The sequence below is a fragment of the Halichoeres trimaculatus genome, unplaced genomic scaffold (genome assembly GCF_033239565.1).
Source record: "Halichoeres trimaculatus isolate MK-OKI-2021-1 unplaced genomic scaffold, fHalTri1.1 fHalTri1_scaffold_10, whole genome shotgun sequence".
NCBI classification, from domain to species: domain Eukaryota; kingdom Metazoa; phylum Chordata; class Actinopteri; order Labriformes; family Labridae; genus Halichoeres; species Halichoeres trimaculatus.
The window spans coordinates 13,952,106-13,968,557 of record NW_027437187.1 but is presented as its reverse complement, the minus strand read 5'-3'; the positions used below and the strand labels follow the sequence as shown (position 1 = coordinate 13,968,557).

Sequence of the window (16,452 nt, the reverse complement as noted above, 5' to 3'; positions counted from 1 at the left end):
ATTCCCACAGTGTCAGATACAGCCAACAGCAACAGACAGCTCGGACTTGGTTACTTAAGGAAGTCTTTATTTAGCATTTAGAAATATATTTATAACTTTCCTCAGATAATATGCTTCACTGACTTATTGTCAAATGAAAAAAAGTACCTCTCTAACTCCTGGTACAACATGTTCTTATTTACATAAAACTCTAACTTATTTCTTCATGAAGCGACCTGGTTTATGTTTACACAAACATTTTGAAAAGCATTAAGCTCAGAATGAGAAATTCCACAGGTGTGATGCAAGAGCAATGAGACAAATGGCCTCATCATGTTACGCCTCACGGGAGCTAAAAATAGAACCATAACAGAGGCGCTATTTTTAGCTCTGAATAGTGGTACATAAGCAGAATATTTCCTTTGAGGAAGTCATGATTGAGGAAGTGATATGAATAACCCCACGGGGTCCACAGAGCGTGACTTCAACAATAGCATGCTTGAAGGGTGTTGTTTCTTTTAATGAATCAACCTGAGGAGCCTCCAGGATGAGCCTGAAGCAGTCTGCTGTGAGAATGCTCAAAGGTTTATGTGAACCTAAGTTGAACTTGACATGAGTGTCACAGTTTGTTTCTAAAAATAGAGCAGATGTCGAGAATGTTCTCAAGAGCGGCAGAAAAAAAAGCAAGTGGGTGAAACAAGAAGAGACAACTTTCTTCTGCTGAAAGCTGTTGACTCTTCTTTGTATAACGTACTACATCAAAGTACACCTTACACTGTACATTACTAGTCTTAGTCTGGTTTAGTTTCTTTTTAACGTCTAGCGCAAATAATGACGCAACATTCTTTGACTGAACCTGTTCAACAAAACAATAGACCGCCTGAAAGGTACACAGTGATCATGCAGGATTATTAGGGACAGCACTAAACTGGTTTTTATCTTATTTTTAAGCATGTCTTTCATTATCATCTGACCCCTTTGCTCGAAGCGCTTCATTTGCTGCCACTGGGACAGATCATAAACAGTTTTAACAGATCATCTCATCTAAAAACTGAGGACTTGCTACTGTGCTTCTCATTTTAACCCAATGAGGCCTCAAGGTAATACACAGGCCTGGGCGATGTATCGATTATATCGATTAATTCGATTGATTCCTTGTGGACGATTTGAAAAATGAAAAATTTGATTTTTTTCTCCCTGCTATGGCGCACCTTTTATAACCACAGCAAGCGCTGACTCCGCATGTGTGCAACGTGATTTAACAGTTCACTAACAAAACAACAGAAACCTAAATGTCATAAAAATGTTCTTGTGCGTCTTTGAGACCCAGCATCTTGACGAACAGGTGTTCCTTACAGTCCGTATCAACAGCCCAAAGAGGCTAATATAAACTATACTTCTCGTCAGTAAACGTTCAAATCCCTTTTCTCCAATACTCTGTTTTCAATCTTCAATCTGTTACTTTCAGGAGTTTAAACAGATCTTTGACTGAAACATTTACAAAGCCGGGACCCTTTTATGTTCACCTGCAGATTATTGATGATGTGACTGACGCATAAAACCTGCTGCTCTTCGAAGTTAATACTCGGATCATTTTGAGATTTAGATAGTAAAGAAATACATTAGTTTTTCTCAGAACACCCTCACTCTACTGAAGAAAACACCTTCTTATGGTGATTTGGATGGATCATGATTTGTGAGAGTAGACTGCGGAGTGGGAGACGGGACAACTTTGGGCGATCGAACAGAGTGGTGCTGCTCGGACAGACATGACTGAGAAGTTGTTGAACTTTTACCTGAGGAAAGCTGAGTCCCGTCTTTCCCTGCAACTCCCTCTGTTCCACCAACTAAATCCTCCATTCAGCAAAAATCCATCTGCTGACGAGCAGAGCAACATAACGAACCAGCATTGAGGTGCACTCTGTCAAGCAGGGGTGGACCAGACTTTTTAGCTTGGGGTGCCCTGACCAGGGCACTGACTTATGTAGGGAGACATGGAATTTGTGAGCCCACACTTGAATAAATAGCATTTATTTTTACTTATTTGTTTGTATTAAAATTAAAGGATAAACAGGCTACAGCTTTAGAAAAAATAAAACTAAACAGAAACAAAGTGTTTTTTTTTTAATCTTTTAAATGTAGAATATAACTGAATAGTGTTGTAGTGCACTGAAACAGAGCTGTACACGCTTTTCCTAGCAGTATTTCTAAATTTAAAATGTACAAAATGGTGCAGCTTTGAATGTGAATGTAAATAAGTCTGCCTCCTTTAAAACTACAAACTGAAGTTACTGAAACAGAAGAAAAGCTGAAAATTCAATTCCAAGAGTCAAATAGAGGTTACTTTTATTAAGTTTTTGACAAAATTAAAGCAAAACTGGTTTTGAGTTTTCTCTGTCATTTGAACTTATTGTTTTTCTTTTAAATGAAAAAAAAAATAGTCAAAAAATTGTAAATCGAATTTTTTGTGAAAAAATCGCAGATTTTGTTTTTAGGCCATATCGCCCAGCCCTAGTAGTACATGCATTTTGGTTTGTCTCATTTGCTCTTAATAACTTAAATCTTTCAGGATTAATCCCCAGTGAGAATTCTTCCTACCGCATTAAGTCTTTCTGCTGTGTCGGAGGAACCTCTCAACTACAACAACCGGTCTGAAGTTTTGCTCAACATGATGCTGATAATGTGCTTCCTCAAGCACGTCCCTTGCAAGTGTGGAAGCACATCTGTTATGACATTTACTTCAACACAGCATGGAGTCCATGTGCTGTGGTCTCCTGCTAACACAAACAAATCCAATGCAGCTGTAGCAAAGCCACGTCACACTCAGGAGCAACGTACAGCTGAGCTTACGTTAATTTTTAACATTGAGGTAAACCGATCCGTCAACATAAGTTTTAAGTGTATTTCAGTCAGAAACACGCACTGTTTGCTAGCTTTAGTTGTTCAGATATTTGTTATTTTTACCCTCTTAAAAACTGGAATCACTTCAAAACTGAAATATCAAGCAGAACCAGAAATTATGAAATAATCACAGTACCCTGCTCTACATGTGATTACATCTTACTGCTGGATAGGATTGTCCTTTCTATCTAACAGATCACCGGGTCTCTTTCCCATGCTGTTACTTTGAGTATGTACAATCCAAAGCCGTTATCTGATCAAACCTCACCTCACATCAATCATGTTTACACAACTCACCAGGTCACACTGTTTCCATTTAAGAACATTTTAGATTTTTTTCTACTCCTGTATTTGAGATACTAATACGTGCCACTATGTCATCATTACTTCTTTCAGTACTCACCACTCTTCACTCATTATAAGTATTCTGGCTGCATGCAACTGAAGACAAAGTCAATGAAACAGTCTCAGGTCACCCCTGTACTCAAACTCCTTCACTGGTTCCCTGTTGCTTTTAGAAATGTCAGTTTGAAACTCGCACACTTTGGACTACAGAGGCAACAATCGTCATCAACTCGTCTCTACTCCCCATGCTTAATTTCTCTCTTCAGCTGTTCTATCCATTAAAAGTACAAAAAGTGCTCTTCAACTCACTTCAGATCCCTACTCTATCAGACTCCATAATCTCTTCCCATTCAGAGATCACTGGATTCTTCATTCAGCCATTTGTTGGTCAAGTATTTTAAATGCCAGCTATTAGCATTTGTCACAATAATCTGTCTTTCCCTTTTAGCCCAGTTGGCACATTTCCCAGGTATGTAACTGAAGATAAAATCAAGCTCTGAGCTGATTCTTGATTTGATTGCATTCACAACATCTACCACGTAAGAGGTTATTTTAAGGACATTCCCAAACATACTGTATAGAAAAATGTCAAGCTACAACACAACCACACAAACTCCTGCCAGGTCTCTGTTACCTTTGTGACTCTTTGATTTCAGGCGATAAAAATCTTTTGACGCAAACCACTGATTTTTTGTATGTAGCAGCTGTGTTTCTTTGACTTTAAATCTTTATCTGTCACTTGTGGACCCATCTCATTTCTCATATTTCCTCTTTGTGTCACTGTTTTCTGTATTTTATATCTTTAAAAAGCACTTTCTGACCAGTGAACAAAATAAATGAGCATGAAACTCTCACATTATTTCCTGAACATAGAGCTGTGAGTTTGCTCTGTAAAAAGAGATTAAAATGTGTAGGACCCTGGTGTCTGACTCTGAGAGCTGAAGTGGAAAATTTCAATCTTATATTGCCCAAGTGCTTACGGGGTAGTGCATCACTCGTCACTAAACTCTACATGTTGAAGTAAACATGGGTGTGGCAGATGTCAGAAACATCATCACTGTCATGATTTTCTTTGTTTACAAATCTGAAGCTAGTAGGGAAAGAAACCCGTTTAAATTCCAGTATTTCAAAACAAGAAACTACAACTGTGGGTCCCACAGAGAAAACGTGTGACACTCACTGGAAACCAGCCACAGCTACGAGACTTTAATCAGATTTGGCAAATGTGAATCACAGTGCAGGAAGTTTCTCACATACATTGACTTCTCATTTATCTATGACTTGTCTAAAAGAAATGTGTGTCAGTATGATGTTGTGTGTCCGAGACATAATTATTTGGTCTGGAACTGCCACCTGCAATGTGCAATAATTGTCCAAATCCCCCGCTCTAGTTCTACTGTCTACATTTTCACAAGTGTGTAGAGATGGGTACCGAGTTAGGTACTTTTCAACTGAAACCTAGACACATCCTTGTGACAGAGAGGAAGAGCAGGTGATTTTCCATGCTGGACATGAACACAGCATTACAAGTTTATACATTGAAAAACAAATATGCTTAATTAAAAAAACTTTAAAATTTCATTATTGATCAAATTAATATTTATAACTACATAAAAACACACAAAAGTACTGAAAAATAGTAGTGTTGAGTACCAATACCTGTTGCCAGGTATCGGGCATCAGTGCCTTAATGTTTCAAATGCAAAAGGTACCTCTCTCTACAAGTGTGACATGTTTTGTTGTATTTTTCCCTTATCCCTGATCCTGAAGAGCTTTGTTTCATTCATTTAAATAAAGGAAGAGGATTTTCGTGAAATAAGTATTTGTTTTTTAAATTAACCACTTCAACCAGAGAACTAAAAGTAATTGATTTTATACTAAGTGTCCAGTTTTGGCCTATATTGGCAAACACATACACACGACACTAGGTACGTATGCATGGACCCAAATTCCGCTTGCATTCGGTTTAATTGCTCAAACGGGAAAATTTTAACCTTTGTATACACCTCATTCCAAAAGAAAAGTGTCAATCCGAATGGACATTTAATCGGTTTCACAGGGGTGGAATATTCTAGAGCTGAATGATTCGAGGGACTCGATTACAAAAATTACTCGAGTAATTTCCTCCGCCTTGAGGAATCGTTTAATTTTAAAAAATATCAAAGAGTGGTATTTCAAATAGAGCTGAGGCCATATTAAGAGAGTTTTCAGACCCCTCAAGCTACCTCTTATACAAAATAGCAACTAGCAACAAATCTAGCTTCTTTTCTGGGGTTTGGAGACTAATGGGTCATTCTACGAAACAGGTGCCATTTGGGTCCGCAACATTTGATGAGATGTACAAGGCACAAAAAATGTGTCAAAGTGTGTTTACAAATTTTGGAGCTACCAAAGCAAGTGCTCTTATTGACATGATGTATAAGAAAATTCTATTTTTTAAAGAGAAAAATTTTCATTTGAAAAATAACTGCTCTTTAACTAAACAAAAATGTATTTTATCCGATTACTCGATTAATCGATGGGATTTTCAGTAGAATACTAAAATACAAAAATTCCCTACATTGTGCAGTAAGATGACATTTTTCTTCTGTCTCATGCTTGTATGTCTATAATAAATAGTCCCCACATCTCAGCTAAATGCCCCTGCCTCCATGAACACATACACCTCACACAGAGGCAGGGTTGACACAGACAGACATCTCTCTTACACTATAATTAGTGTGAAGCTAGGTTTGGGTGTTTCATACGTGAAGAAGAAAATGGATTTCTCACTTGTTATTTGGAGCATTTAATTGGGACAAAAAATCCAAAAGTAGCTGGCTGCACTCAGGTAAACCACTTGGCAGCTTGTGATTGATGGCTGGTGCAAACTAAATGCTTTGTCAGGGACGTTTGATCTGATATGCAGCATGGATATTTACAGGAGCACTTCTGATGTGATTTTCTTATTGTTAAATTTTAAGTTGAATACTTGATGAGTTGTTCAGCCCCCTCCTAAGTATTATCAAAATTTCAGGCCAAAGATTCTGTGCAATCACAAAGAGTGACGACAGTGGCTGCTCTACTTCTATTGTGATCTATTCTGGTGGGATAAAACATGACACAAAAAACCCAACAATCTAAATGTCACTTACTTTGGCGGCATGCCAAGAGGCGAGCGTGGTTTCATCTTGTCCTCCTCTTTCTTTTCCCTGGCCTCTCGAGGAGGGCGCATCCTCGGTCTCTCTTTCTCGTCCCGTTTCATCCGGTCCCTCTCCCACTCCTCTTTTCGCCGGATCCTCTCCTTCTCACGCTCGCGCTCTCTCTCCCGCTCCCTTTCTCTTTGTCGGCGCTCCCTCTCGCGGTGATCTCTCTCCCTCTCTCGGTCACGGTGGCGCTCCCGAGGGTCTCGCTCTCGTTCACGCTCCTGCTGAGATGTAGGTGATACGGTTTGTTGCCAAGAAGGTGATTCATCGACAAATTTACCGTGATGAAAAGTGACATTTTAGTTACTGTAAAGACATCTTGAGAAAAGGTCTGACATATTGTGTTACCCTGTCCCATGATACTTTTTGGCTTCTCTACTTTATTGTAACACGATGTTCAGGGCCTTTCATTGAAGCTTTGCTTATAGAGCATTCGAAGGTTTCATTTTCAGAAAAAGGTTAGTATGTCCTTCACAAAACACATGAGATTTGATCTTACCCCAACTCCAACAATGGAAACAAGGAAATTCATTTGAAATGAGAAACAAATCATAAAAAAACATTGTTTGTCTGCAAATTATAGTTTTTGTTTGTATGTGATTTTAGTTGTGACGCTCCCTGTATTCTTTCATCAGCTGCCTTGTTAGATTTATCTTTATTGGGGCATCCTTAATCAATAATGTGAGACCAAGCCATACAACAGTTATTCTTAGATGCAATGACTGTATTCTGTCTTGGCATCACTAAATTTAGAAGGATTTCCCTTAAAACTGAAATTAGTAAGTGCATGCAGAAAAAATCAAAATCTTTTCATTCCTTGTAGAGTTAATGGATTAAAAATAAAAAGGATACACACGTGAGCTTTGTCCTCCAAAATAAGACTGCAGCTGTGTTGTGCACTGTTCCATATTAATGATAGAAATGTGATCTGATTATTAGGCAAGTGTTTTTTTTCATATGATGAGGAATAACAGGAGATGCCTAAATTTCTATCTAGTAAGATAAAAACAAGAACGCATCATTTGACTAAATTTTGAGATTGATAAATGCCTCCCTGCAGCAATTTTTCAAAGGTAGAGTTAAACCTCTGGATGGGATCTTCAGGATACTTACAGTGTAATGGTAGGGAAGAGGGGCTTCTGTGTACTGCACTCTGAAGTTTTCATACTGGCCTCCTCGCCACAGAGCCTCCATCTCATAGTCATAGTATGGGTCAGCATACGGGTCACTGCAGAATAAAACACACATTTGACAGAGTTAGGATAAATCATATATACAGTGCTTTGTATACCTCTTAGCATGTGGGATAAGGTATTCTGGCGTTGATAGTTATTTTTTTTATGTTAGCGTTTCAACGTTTACTCAAAATTTCCAGAATAATAATTACACATGACTTTTCATATTCTTATTCTTATGTTTTCACGGCTGAAAACAGTTCTGTTTAGCTTAGCATACAACACCTGAACGTATCTTATCTGCGCTCTTCTCTTTTAATCAATCATTTTCAATGTTTTATAGTATGATTTTATTTTGCCTATTGTGATTCTATTTTATTTTAGCTGTAAAGCACTTTAAACTGCCTTGTGTATGAAGTGAACTGTGCTGTACAAGTAAACTTGCCTTGTCTTACTCAAGCACAAGGATAAAGACAAAGAATTTGTAGAGAAACTGATCTCATACACTAATGATCCCACGCTGATGCTGTCATAGTGTGAGGAGGTGCGCACCAAAAAGGTGAGTGTTTATCATTAATGGTACATTCAGGACAGTAACACTGAAGTATATTCTGTTCATCAGCAGCACCAAAACAAGCTTTCCTTGATTGGTAAACATAACATCTGGTTGAATATTCACACACTGAAAAGGAACTGAATAAGACCTAATGCTGCTGAGGGTTTGTTAGTATTTTTTAACTTACCCATAGATGGGATCTCTGAATTCCATTTCACTGAAATAGGAAAAAAGCTGAGCGTTAATGACAGCAAACCAATACATCTACTGTAGAAAGGAAATTTACCACGGAGGAGGTGTACTTTAACTTTGTTTTTATCCACACCAACATCTAGCAGACTTTTTTATTGGAGGGGGATATCACATTGAAGGATGTTTTTCAAATCTGAATAGTGGTGTGGTTCAATCTGCGGAGGGAGTCTTTAAATTTGGAGTTAATTGAATAAAAGAACTTAGATCACGAGAGGACAGTTTGTGATCATTTCAGTTACAAGAAAAGGTCACAGAAGTAATTCAGAACAAAGAACTGGTATAACTACAATGTGCAGTCCATTATCTCTGCGACAATAAACAAATAAATATAATATATTGTGACAAAGACTCTGTGATAGTGTGTTTTAAAAAAACTGTCAAAGAAGTCAATGTTTCATTCAACATAACCCACAAATGTGTCACGTTAAATGAACAGGCATCGAGAAAATGTGAGAAGCAGAAGTTCTTGAAAGACAAGAAAAAAAGAAGGTATAAACAAACGTCTGTCTTCTGTGGTTTGAGTTAATGTTAAGAATGAAACTTTTTGTTCATGAATGGGGAAATGTTTATTCACAAATCAAGAACTTCAAACTCTCACAAGAAGTTTTAGTCGAACCACAGGCTGCGAAAGTGAGTGCACTTCAGGATCAGAGGTTTGACATGAGACTGGTGCTTGTACCAGTGACCAGTACCACTTTTCCACCAGTGCTTGTTCAGTGCTGGGGCTGTTACTAAGTTGATTTAAATTATGTTTAGAACTAAGAACCGGGTTAGTTTTCCATTGGCAAAGAGCCAAGTCGGGGCCACGTCATTGCATCACTGTAGAGCACCAGTACATCACTCCATACGTACAGGGATGAGGTGTGTCGGTGTCAGCTAAAGACACATGGGGCAGGAGATGGCATAATGTTGGCACTGTGAGTGCGTACAACTAGCAGAGAATAGTTTTACACCACTTGTTTCCAGCTGCGTACTACACAGAGTGTGCTCACCTCTCTTTCTCTTTCTGTGTGTGCGTGCGTGCGTGCGCGCATGTGTTTGTGTGTCAGTAAATGGAGTGGATCTCTGCCATGTGCAATACAGAGCTCATTAACATGAGGCAACAGTGACACTTGGTCATGTAAATAAGATACATTACATAAGGCTGTTTTGTCTATTAAAATAATAAGGTACAGACCTGATCTATAAGAGACAAGGCATTGCCACTTGAATTTCTCCTCCAGTTTAAGTTATGAATGAGTAAACACCAACAAAACAACAGACGTCTCACTCAGCAGCTTTCCTTTTTAGGAATGATAAATAAAACAAGAGAATATTAAGATTGCAAGCTCGCCCAATCAGAGGTACAGCTCAGGGTCACGTGACCAACAGGCGCCCTATAGCTGCACGCGAAGCCCTTGCCACTACCACTATGGCCGCGATACCTGTCCGTTTTAGACACAGACAAGTGACGTCGGGGAGACTACATCCATGTTTTATATAGTCTATGGTTTTTCACACTGATTGTTGGTCACTGTAGCCCCGCCCCCGCCCCCCATGTAGCAGGTGTTTAGTCGGTGCTCAGCTTTGGCCCAGCAAAGAGTTTGCGCTTGCCAAGCACCAGTTTTAAGCACCTGGAGCCGGTTCTTTGTTGGTGGAAACACAAAGAACCAGTGATTAGTCAGGAGCCACCTGGAACTGGCACCAGCACCAGTTAAGTGGAAAAGGGGTAACTGTGTCTTGTTTGATTTTGTTTCCGCTGATGGGAAAATGTGTGTATTGTGTGTAGGTCATACTCTCTGATGATGCGGTAGCTGCGTTCTCTGAAGAATTCATTCTCTTTGTCAAATTCTCTCTCGTCTTCTCCAATGGTCACGTTAAACCGCTTCTCCTCAAAGTCAGGCTCCTGCTCCTTACGGATCGTGGCCTTCTTTAGCACCTGTGAAACACAAAACAACAGAGTAATTAGCATCGATCAGATTTGTGTCCTGATAACATGGCAGTTTTATTAGATGCAATACAGTTAGGTGTGTCTGATAACTGGCAATGAATTTAACTGCATGTCTGAAATATCTTAAAACTACAACTGACAGGGCGGAAACAAACACACAAAAGTCATTATCAGTATCTTGTTCTGCTGCAATAAGCACACAAACATCACATTTTAAATATTGCTCCACCACTATAAACTCATAACTAAGTAAATACCACAGAGAAGCTTATGTGAAACCTCACTTGGCTGACAGAGTGAGCCCAACATGCATACTTCCCTCTAAAGGACAACACTTCCAAACAGATCAAAATAAAAAGAATATTCATTGACCTGCAGTTACAAATTATTCAAAATCTTTCCAACAGTTGGTGTTTAGTTTTGCTCAACACATGATGATTTTGTTTTTGAGGGCTCATTAGAAGTGTCTACCTCTTTGGCATGTCTGAGTCCTCTTTCCCAGGCGCTCTCCACTGGAGGCTCCACTGGAGGGGGTGGGGGAGGAAGCTCCTCCACTGCAGGTGCAGCCTAAAACAGGGAAAAACAAAATTACTTGTCTCTTAATGAAACAGAAAGCTGTAGGGGTTTGAAGAAAATGTCAACATATTTGTTGTCTGCATGGACCAGATTCTGTGCATTCATGCTTTACACATTTTTTTAATTTGAAACCTATCTATTCATTAGTACACTAAAAAAGCAGAACAGTCCCTGACACACGTACCCAGGGATTATTGGGGATGAGTGGGTGTGGTCCTCCAGGAGGCGCTCCATTAGGTGAGAAGGGGTCTGGTTTACTGATGAGAGAATAGTTACCTTTGTCGTTGACTCCAGGGTGAATAAACCGACAGTTCATACCCCAAGTACAATTTCCTATTGGACACAAAGGGTGACAGTGTGTTTGAAATGTCGACAGTTGATGACAAAGAAATATTTATCCAGAGCCACAAAAAGTGTCTCTACTTCTCTGAATCAAATCTGGTCTGAATGACAAAACCAGCAGAGAAAAATAACTGCGCAAAAAAGTCAGAAATGTTGATGATGTATCATATGATCCAGTTTTTGACTTCAGACCAAAAATCTCATAGATGGTATTCAAAGTACTTAGTTTTCTATGAGTGCACAGCTCACTGTGAGCAGTAGAAAGATCTACAGCTGGTACAACAGCTCCCTCTGCTGACACACAGCTTGAGTTACAACAGTTTACCCATGACTGTCTTCACGTACTTTTTACGGCAAAATGTGAAAATAAAATAAAGGGTGTGATGCGAGACTGTGATCTGATTATCATATGAACTGAGCAAACACGTTTGCAATAGTGTGGAACTGCATGTGTAGAGCTCTGGATCGTGATCTGCTCTTCACCTACCTTTGATGAAGAACCTGCAAATAGGACGGGGTCGGATCTTCCTGTCAGAGGGATCCTTGACCTCTCCCTCCTCCAGATCATCATCCTGCAAACAAACAACATCTTTACTCAGCACAGCAAGTATGTGCCTACACAAGTATGCAGGCACAATGCTTTGTAAAACACCTCTAAGAGTCTCATTTGTAACCACTACACATGCTCAGAACTTGGCTGGAAGAAGACACACACTACATCTGAAGTAAAAGTAGAAACAAAAACCAATAAAAAATAGTAACAGTTAGCACCCCCACTTACAAGATCATAAATAAAACTCCAACACCATGCTTCCCTTTTTAGAAAGCAAAGGAAATACATGGGTTGTTAATAAATTTCATGATAAAAAAAACTTGTGTGTGATGAAAATGAATGTTTAATTGGGAAAATGTCACTGCTTGAGCTACTGTGGTACAGAGTGGAGTTCCTTCTCTGGCTAATGATTATGGTTGAGTATTGCAGAGGTCACAGAAACTCAACAATCACAATAAGTCAAAGAAAAGCAGATAATGCTGGCCAGCAATGTTTGCCATTGCAACAAACCAAAGGTTTACTCAGTCTGGCTCAGGCCACAAGCTGTTTCTGAACTTTTCTTTTTTTCCTCCCTGCTCATCAGACACTTTGTGCCTTAACTTCACAAACTCCAATGTGTTCCACACAACTTTGACTTGTCAAACCCTGATTTTGACTTTCCAGAGGCAAAACCGTTAAAGTGCTAAACCTCACCAGCCGAAGTAATACAGTCTAGTTAAGACATGACATGACATTTTTTTTTTTACCATAATTTAAATGAAAACTATCACTTTGATTAGGGCTGGGGTCATATGCTATTCTCGCGGTTCAATTCTGTAATTATTTTTAGGGTACCAATGCAATTTAAGTTGCTATTGTTCCATATTAATGATTTTTAGTTTCCTTTTAACACCAGACCATGTTGAAAAGTTAGATGATGATGATGACGTCTACAGACTACATTATAGGGGTGCACCGATCACAATTTTCTAACCAATCACTGTTCACCAATCATTAAAAAGCCAGACCTGCCGATACTGACTTGGGCCAATACCGAGTTTTGCTTTTTTATTTTTTATAACTGACACCATATACCTCCTATGTTCCAATGTTATTTTGTTGAAAATCATTGAACAATACTTGTGAAACAATAAAACCTTTATGTTTTAACTTAAACAACCAATAAAATGTCCTGAGTTTTAGGTCTCAGAGCAAAAAAACAACAAAGGCTTGCTGTCAGACCTTCCCAGAGGTATATAAGATCAGTTTCATATGCAAGGATGGGCTGTTCCCTGATTACTGATTCCTCCAAATTTGGAAAATCGGCACCGACCGATCGATCGGTGCATGTCTACTATATCAGGAGCCATATTTTCCCCTAAAATGCACATCACGTGAGTCAGAGAGAAACATTTCACCCTCTGCCAGAGAATAGTGGTAACTTTTTTCTAATCCAGTTGATAAACAAAGACTGAAATTAAGAATTTGAATTTGAAAGAAAAAAAAAGAAATTTTTGACGTAGAATCCTGATTTTGATATTGCCACACAAAAAATCCAATAAATTGTAAAACAATTTTTTCTCCCACCCCTCACTTTAAATGTGCCTGGATGGCCACACACAGCTTAGGACATCACAATTAATCCCTATGGCAGTCCATTTATTTAACAGCTACTGTCACAATAATTTCTGACAGTAGACAGTAGATGTTTTGAACAAGAGAAGGGGCCTAAAACCTCCAAGTACACAAGCTAACCGCCTCCCACAGAGGTTGAAATGATGATGATGAAATGATCTGAATGGGATATTTTGATAATGTGACATTACACACTTAAGAATTACAATAACAGCGTACATTCTGAACTAATGGGACACCTCAGAGATTGTTTGAGCTCTGTGCAGAGTGAACCCTTATGAAGAGATCTTTACTGTTACAGCGTGGCTCTTGGAAACATTTGAATTGTTGTTTTTAAGGCCCTTCATTATCTTTTTGGGTCATCTGGTGTCTCTTGGTGTCCATAGTTCAACCCCAAGTAGATACTGCTGCTCAAACACTAAACACTAACATCCTTCAGTAAAGGATGTTTTTAGGTTTCACCACAGAACCTTCAGTTTGTTTTAGCCTTTCATTACTGGGGACTTCTTATTAAACTGGCAGCATAATCAAATTATTTATAGGTTATTATGCAACAAATAAGTAGGATCCTTCCCAATCACCCAGGCCTTCATTGATTTTCATGCAACAACTGGTCAAATTATTATCACTCACATCAATCTCTCCTTCGTCAATCTCTCCATCATCCTCATCCTTCTTCTTGTCTCTGAAGGAATCTCGACGCGTCCCCTCAGACCCTTTGGACTCATCTGTCCTCTTAGATTCACTGTCTTTAGGAGACGGAGGAAAAATAGTTTTCCTCTCCTTTCTCTTGCTGATTTTGTCCTCACTGTCCTCCTCTTCTTCTCCCTCTCCTTTTGGCTCTTCCTCATCTTCCTCTTCCTCATGACCAGGAATGGTGGGCTCTTCCGGCACCTCCTCATCATAATCCAGTTCATGCTCGTCCAGCTCCCTAGAAACAGACGCTGAGTCATCCTTCATTACTCTTATCGCAATAGCTCTCCTTCTTTTCTCTGCTTCAGCTCTTATCCTTTCGTCCTCATCTTCCTCCTCTGCTTTGTTTTTGTCTTCTTCCTCCTCCTCATCCATCTCAGCTCTCTCGCGCTCCATCAAGGGATCCTTTTGATAGTCACCATATCCCTCCTCCCCATCTTCTCCATCCTCTTCGGCAATATAACTCTTGCCCTGATCTGGCTCTGAGTCTGGGGACTGTGGGGTGTCAATCACTCCATCCTCTTGCTCTTCTCCTTCTTCCTCCCTGCCCAACTGGTCCTGTTGAGGACCATCATCATCCCCCTCCATCAGCAGAATGGTCCCATCTTCTTGTCCCATCTCCTCGTTTTCCCCAACGGGCTCTTCATCCTCTGGATCTGAGACAAAGTCAGGGACCACTTCATCTTCTTCATCCAATCCCACTACTCTGACTCTGCTTTCTACTGCTTCATCATCTTCATCCTTCTCATTGTCATCTTCATGGACTATCTCACTGTCAGAGATGGCCCTGTCCTCATCTTCGTCATTAGAATCTAGCAGCTCGCTGTCAGAAAGGCCCTTATCCTCCTCTTCCTCAGGGGACTGAGGAGACTGGGTAGGGCTTTCAGGAGTATCCATTAAAGAATAATCTGGTGCAAACAGAACATGTTTATCGTTAGGGAAAAAAAGGTTAAAATGTTATACTCTACTTGAGAGTGCATAAAGACATGGATCATGATTATAAACACATCATATAAATTCAAATTTCAGTACTTATATTGGTTTGCATCCCGAACATGACATCCTACTGAACACGTCATTTTAGCAGAATGTCATGTTACATTTCATTTTGCATTTCTGTATTCAATTCGAGTTACCTAACAGATAGCTAACTACAGGATTCATACAGCGTAACGAGTTTGCATGCTCCAACTTAGGGAAATTTTACAAATCTTGTAAATAAATGAAATACGGGACCAAAAAATAACAACGTAGTATAAAATTGTTGGCTCACTCATTAGCAATTTATGCGGAGAAGAGCACAACTTATGTAATACTACTGTTACCTTTTTAGCAAGAATAAACTTCCTGTGAAATAATTAAAAATGATTCTAGCTGTCGACAAAAGTATGAAGGTCTTATTTACATTCTTGAATAAAATACGACAAGCGAATACAGTACTTCAAAAGTTGACCTGCATCTAAAATGCGACTCGAAACTATCTCAGTTTAGCTTAGCCGCGCTAGTTTGCATCAAGGCCTGTAACTTCACAGCGTGAAGAGAGCAGGCAACAAACGAGCACACTGCTTTCATCCAACTGTCCGACTGTTAACTGACATCCATGTTGACACTATGAGGAGGAATAGCCAACTACCGGACTCCAGCGGCTTTGGCGGACAGTGTGGTTAACTGCCTGTCTTTGAATTAACAATGCTGTCGGTCCCGAAGCTAAGCTAACAGCACAGCTTCACTGTGACTGCTAACAAACACAGATTTTCAGTCACCTTGTCGACCCGGACCTCTTTCAAGACGGCACTGCTGCGCTAAAAAGTTAGCTCTCCAGCTGATGTAGATTTTGGTGGTCTACAATAAATAATAAAGAGCTAAATTTAATCACTTTGATGGAGAAAATAAAACACTCGGCACGGCACAACGAGAGCGGCCATTACCTCAGCGTCATCAAAACACGACAATCTCAGAGAGAATAGCTCGCGCTGAGGCGGACCGTTGCGGATCTGAGATCAGCTTTCGGGGTCAGAGGGTGACTTCTGTGCACCATCACAATAACAAGAACTGACTCAAGGCCAGTGAGAGTAACCCTACTACAAAAAATGCGCTCCTCTGACACAACATAAAACAATTTAATATAACACAAGAAAGTGGAATTTCATAAAGTATCAACTTTTATATTTACTGTTATATATTTATATTCTATTCTATAAATGCACCATAGTTTATCATATTATGGCCTACCATAATTATACTAAATATATATATTTTTTCTTTTCTTTTTTTTTTTTTTTTAACATAGTCTACACTCTCTACCCTCCCGGGACAATAGTGACTGCTCCCGATACTTAAGCACAAAAACC

General features: G+C 39.4%; 1 protein-coding gene across 6 annotated transcripts in view; it reads right to left on the bottom strand.

The window, feature by feature from the left end:
- The window catches only part of zc3h18 (zinc finger CCCH-type containing 18), a 36,248-nt gene extending 20,152 nt beyond the window's left edge, over positions 1-16,096 (bottom strand). For 3 of the 6 annotated variants that reach the window (XM_074677525.1, XM_074677528.1, XM_074677529.1), the window contains exons 1-9: positions 15,865-16,023; positions 14,042-15,009; positions 11,729-11,813; positions 11,084-11,232; positions 10,795-10,890; positions 10,169-10,311; positions 8,329-8,358; positions 7,524-7,638; positions 6,360-6,634 (exon numbers count right to left, since the gene is read on the bottom strand). In XM_074677525.1, the coding sequence (XP_074533626.1) occupies positions 6,360-6,634; positions 7,524-7,638; positions 8,329-8,358; positions 10,169-10,311; positions 10,795-10,890; positions 11,084-11,232; positions 11,729-11,813; positions 14,042-14,998 (1,850 nt within the window). In that variant the 5' untranslated portion in view covers positions 14,999-15,009; positions 15,865-16,023. The other 3 variants (XM_074677527.1, XM_074677530.1, XM_074677526.1) reach the window with 2 other exon arrangements.
- Between the last annotated feature and the right edge of the window lie 356 nt (positions 16,097-16,452).